Source organism: Dreissena polymorpha, chromosome 3, assembly GCF_020536995.1.
Source record: "Dreissena polymorpha isolate Duluth1 chromosome 3, UMN_Dpol_1.0, whole genome shotgun sequence".
Lineage (NCBI taxonomy): Eukaryota > Metazoa > Mollusca > Bivalvia > Myida > Dreissenidae > Dreissena > Dreissena polymorpha.
The window spans coordinates 11,195,797-11,201,591 of record NC_068357.1 but is presented as its reverse complement, the minus strand read 5'-3'; the positions used below and the strand labels follow the sequence as shown (position 1 = coordinate 11,201,591).

Genomic DNA, 5,795 nt, shown 5'->3' with positions numbered 1-5,795 from the left:
ATCTCGTTCCCGTAGCGGACGTAGACGCCCAAGCCGATCCAGATCTCGATCCACAAGTAAGACTGGAAGAGGAAGTAGATCACGCTCGGGTTTAAGGTCACCGTCTAGAAGCTGGTCAATGCGAAGGAATGGGATTCGTAGTTCTCTCGCAGCAGATCTAAATGTGGTTCTCAAAGTGCTATCAGGAGCAAAAGTAGGAGCAGAAGTGTCGCGGTCGAGATGGCTCAGTCGTAGCGGAATCCGTAAATAGGGCAAGGTCACGCATCCCAAGTCACAGTGGTAGTGAGGATGACGAAGAAATCTTTAGTTCTGATAGTTACAGTGACAGTAATTTAGTTTTCCGATTCTCTTTCTCGGCTTCTTACAATATATGCATATACAAATGTATAATTGTGCACAGATTATGCTCTGTCTCGACAAATAGGGACATGCGTTTCATGGTGATGACATTGATTTGACTTAACTCATACTTCTTTAATAAATATTCGTCACTGTGTTTTATTGATATATATGTATGTCATGCAGAGTTTAGTAAGGCACTTAAAATTCAGCATTCCTGCACATCGTTTTTTCGGCGTAGCTGTATACGCCAGCTTTTCACCTTACCTGACCTTTGTAACTGTCCAATAAAATTCAAATACAATTTCCCGCGGCTAGGTCAGAATGAATACACTTCATTTATCCCATAGGCTGATTTGAGCATACGACCAGAACATTGGAAACATGTCCGCGTCTTTGTAACACTGTTTTACTGCGTGTTAAGCATAAAACAATGTTATCTCTAATGAAAAGGCTTAATAGATAGAACAGTTTTACACTCAATCTCGACATCAATACAGTTTGTGCGTGCACCTTTTATTTTCAGAGGATTGCCAGCGCGAGAACGTTTGTACTTAAAGGCTATGTTCTCATATTTAGTACTAGCTTTCATATTCCTGTCAACATGTTAAAATGTACAAGTATAAAGAGCGGTGGAAGCGAGGCCTCACTTAAAATGCATTGCATCTCAACCCGCGATGTATCGGGTCAATTCGCGGCCAGTGTGTGTGAATGTCAGAGTTAATATACAGGTCATCGCTGTGTCTTCACGACTACCTTATGTGCTCACCGGAGTTCGCGGCCAGTAAAATAATCGTCATATAATAAAGACGCTATAGCGTGAACTAGGTGAACTGGAATTTTCTGTAGACCAGAAAGATGTTAAATGAAGATATCCAGCGATATAATTATGGTATGCCAATACTAGATTCTTAATGTGTTTTCAACAATACCATGATAAACATTATTTTTAATTAATTTAACAAGAATTATTCCACCATATTGACTAATGTATTAAGCATGAGCGCGATGATTCTCGATACTGTTAATAATCGAATCAAATAGCAATGCCCGACAAACCACTAAAACAGGTTTGTTCGAAGAACGCGCGTATAAATATTTAAAATATTTACGGATACGTCGCGTGTGGCCGGTTGACTCATATGTTTTAATTTCACTTCAATTTTTCTTTTGGTTTTCTCAAAGACCCATACACATATATAGGTCTTTGGTTTTCGGTTTTGCATCTATAGGTTTATGACCAGCAATATGTAATAATGTAAAATAAGCCGCGAAAACTCCGCGTAACATCCCTCACTGCGTGTGATGCAGCTAAGAACTGCACAGAAAAAGACATTCGCTATCCTTTATCTTATTCATTGAACTCTTTACCATTCATAAACTCCAACCACAATCAACGCCGTATATCTTTTTAAAAAGATATTTCTTGTTTCAATTTGAATGGAAAGTACAAACTATGTTCATTATAACATCCTTGACAAGTTTTAATTCGTTTAATATACACAAAACTACTGAATTAAGTTATATAACAATGTGTGCAATTTCTACAAGTAAGATTATCCTAGACAAATGTGAAATTGCCATGAAACTTACTTATAGTATGCAGTTATGCCATCGGGGTCATTATATATGTTTATTAAATTAATTATGATTCGGAACCAACAACAGTTATATGCAACCTATATATTGTTATTGTTATGTTGATACGAAGAGGATCAATACATGCTTATCAAAATATTTGAATTGTACCAATACGTCGACTTGATGCCACTTTTGAAGTAACGGATATTGCTTTTGCACCCGTAATCCAATATCCCAAAATTCTCAATGTTTTCGGAAACTTACAATTAATGTATTTATTTATTTTTTATTTTCCGAAATTTTAGACACGAAACATTAAAAAAGACAGGTGTCCGAACATTATGTGACCACAAATTTAAGTTTCCGGGAATGCAAAACGTGTCCATTTTCTCTAAGATTTACAACAATTGCTGGTTACCGGTAAATACCACGCCGATAAGACTTCATTGTGTACCGGGTATGTTATGTTTATGTCAATAATTATATTGAACTAAAAGCAATAAATCAATGTGCAACACTGTTATTGTGTTGTACTCCTCTTTCTGTGCTTTAAAATAAATTAATCGTCACAGCTTTCTACCTTTTACATGAAATGATATAGAACAACAAATAGCTATAAACATTAAACAGACTGCTTCAATTCAAGTGTGTTTGAAACCATTGTTTATAACCGGTATAAAAAAGGTTATTTACCCAATAACGCAAATGTAATGGTCAATTGCCCTCAGGCATTCCATTCATGCCAGGTTTATGACCTTAATCCGGTTGTAAAATCCAATGATCACAGTGTCAACAGATAAGCGAAAACACGGCCGAAATTTTGTAAAATAGCGCTGTTAAATATACTGTCCGGAAATTTAGCGTCATTAATTATGGACGAAAAAACATAAAGTCCGAACGAGTCACGAACAATAATTATTGTTTACTAAAAAAGGGTTGCTCGAAAATTTAGTTTCCGAAACTTAAAGAGTAATTACCGTAAATGATAAACTTGTATATTAATGATCCAAGTTATAAACGTGTGTCAATCGATTTTGCGTGAATCATTTTTTCTGTTTGACGTAGTGCAATGAACCCGGAACATTGAGTAATTATCGCCAATTTAAGCACTGATCTTTTAACCAATTTATATATTTCAATCCATGGGCAGACTAGCCTCGTCCCAGTCCGTGAACAATTTATCTTTGTTTCTGCGACTTAAACAGTCCCTGTGTAAGCGAATCGCAGATACGAAGCCAGACAAACAAACATCTTCTTGTTCAATGTGTAGCTTTTCTAATTCCCGTCGTAGCGTTTGCGTGAATTCAAGTATTTCGGCCTTTGTCATATCAAGTTTAGAAGCCGTTATTACGACATCGAATTCCCATAATCTGTCTGTGTTGCAAAACAAAATTTTGGTTAGTTTAGGACACTTGCAAATCAGCTCGTGTATAGCCTCGTTCGTGATTTTACTGAAACGGCCTAAAGTTAAGCGTTCTAAATTGTTCCTGAAGTTAGCGACTTCGGAGAATGCATGGTCGGTCAAACCAATCTTATATTCTTGATTGTCATTGAGAATTATTTCTGTGATACTTGCACATTGCTGGACAAACTGAACGAAGCCGACGTCCGTAATGCCGTGACAGCATGTCAGGTTGATACTACGCAAGATAGGGCAACATATTGCGATTTGGTCGAGGCATTCATCAGAAAGCTCGTAACAGTTGGCGAGACTCAAAGTTGTCAAGTAGTTAATTATTCGGAAGTTCTTTCGATCTAAAATATGTTTAATTGTCCCAATATCTTCTACATGCAATGTCCTCAGTCGACTGCATCTTTGTAATGCCTTTCCAATGCCTGCTGGCGTTACATATTTGCATTTTGATATCTTGATCACATGGAGCCTTTCTCCATTAGAAATGCTGCCTAAGGTGTTGTCCGAAAGACTTTCACATCCCAATATTTCGATCCATTGTAATTTCGTACAGTTTTGAAAAACGTGCAAAACAGTCTCATCGTCTATATTCGCTTCAACGAAATTCATTTTTATTGTTGACAGGTGTTGGTTTTTGGAGGCCACATCTCTGATTCCTCTGTTGAGTCTGTTAACATCTGGGCCCAACAGACGAAAACATGCCTTGTCCAAGTACTCATTATAGAAATCATGATTACCGATGACTAGAGTGTCAAGCTGTTCACACATTTCTGCAATGTTGTGAAGGCATGGCGACGTGAGGTTTCCCTGGTTGCTGTTAGAAATGTCAATATAACGAATACTTTCACGAGCTGATACCAGAATGTATACAAATACATGCGGAAAGAACTCACAGTCCATATTATTCAAGACAACTTTTTGTATTCTCCGTGAGCAGTGTTTATCAGGGATCTTTTCGTCATCCTTAAGATAATGATCGTATTTTGTAGATGACAAATCTATGGATTCCAAACACGGTAGCCCACTGAGCAATGCAAGAACAGTCTGATTGATAAGCTGACATCTGAGCAAGCCAAGATGTGTAAGGTTCATAAAATGCTCTCCAACATTTCGTGGGTGTTTATATTTGCTTCTTTCTCCCAAAATCCAGCCAGCAACCACAAGCTCTTTCAGATCACTAGGGCAGCATGTCATATCGAAGTCAAAACAAAAATATTTTAAATGTAATACTTTCAACGCTGGGTACAACCTTGTTATCGCTTTTAGCGAGTACTCTGACAATTTATCGCTATCGAGACGTCCGTGAGCTTTATCTATTTTCAAGCTCCTAAGCCTTGAAAAAAAGAATTGGTTCTTCTGCAAATGTTTTATCTGTTCAACGTCAAATACTATTTCTTCTACTAAATGGGATATATCGCACAGAAATCGCATAAAATTCTCAATTCTGAAGGTGGCTCGAATAAAGTCTTGAGCTCGAATACGTCGCCATAAGATTCCATGTCGCGAATAATGGTTCCAGGCTTTGCATGTCAGACGAATGTTGTGAAGAACCTCGAACTGGGGAAGAAATTGGAAAATTGGTATTATGACGTCTTCTGGAAGCGTTAGAATGTTCACTTCCTGACTGTCCATAGTTGTTACATTTTTAATTGCGTTGTCTGGAAAAAAAAATGAAACGAAAGTATTTTTTACATGCAAAACTCCTAAAATAATACGTATTTTAGTTTTTGAAAGACTCCGTGGTATTTCGACATGTCAACAAAATAAGTCATACATACTGTAAGCGTATGATAGATACCTGCTTCACTGAATTAATAAAACTTAAAATCTACATGAATTTTATATGTGTGTATATGCTTCACTCTGTTCAAAGTAGAGCATATATATGTGAAATAAATCAAAACGACTCACCTCTTTATGCTCCATTTTGACAGTCTTCCTGTCAATTAATGTATCACCGGAAGAACAACTTATGATCGTAAGGGCATCCTTATTCATCCCATTGAGGATTCGTGAATTGGTTTATCGGGCGTGTGTGCGACTACAGGGTTAACATACTCGTTTAATGCGACAGTTTGAAATGAAACACCATACAGATATCTTTGAATAAAATTATGGTATCCCGTAAGCATTAGATACCTGTTTCACTTAAACAGTAAAACTTTAAATCGACATGAATGTTATCTGTATGTTTATACCCTTCACTCCGTTATTGTCAACTGGACATAGATAAATGTTATGTGCGACGTTTCGAATTAGAACATCATAAAGTTATCTTTAAAATGGCATAACGGTATCCTCACCTGGCCTCTAAATTAAGCACACTTAGTATGATACACGATAAAGTTTCCCATGTGTTACATTTATGATGTGTAGGGGTCGTCGACAAATCAAATAAGTAAATATTGATTTAATGGATTAAGTCAAAAATTGGTCTGTGTTCGTCGTTGGCAAGCAACAA

At 36.9% G+C, this 5,795-nt stretch overlaps 1 protein-coding gene across 1 annotated transcript; it reads right to left on the bottom strand.

The window, feature by feature from the left end:
- Positions 1-2,190: 2,190 nt before the first annotated feature.
- Positions 2,191-5,563, bottom strand: LOC127872983 (uncharacterized). The gene is made up of 2 exons (XM_052416515.1): positions 5,246-5,563; positions 2,191-4,992 (listed from the first exon to the last, which is right to left on the bottom strand). The coding sequence occupies exon 2, from the start codon at positions 4,964-4,966 to the stop codon at positions 3,056-3,058; it is 1,911 nt and encodes a 636-aa protein (XP_052272475.1). The 5' UTR covers positions 4,967-4,992; positions 5,246-5,563; the 3' UTR covers positions 2,191-3,055.
- Between the last annotated feature and the right edge of the window lie 232 nt (positions 5,564-5,795).

Excerpts from the sequence above, each read along its gene's own strand:
- LOC127872983 (XM_052416515.1), bottom strand. The coding sequence starts at position 4,966 with ATGGACAGTCAGGAAGTGAACATTCTAACGCTTCCAGAAGACGTCATA.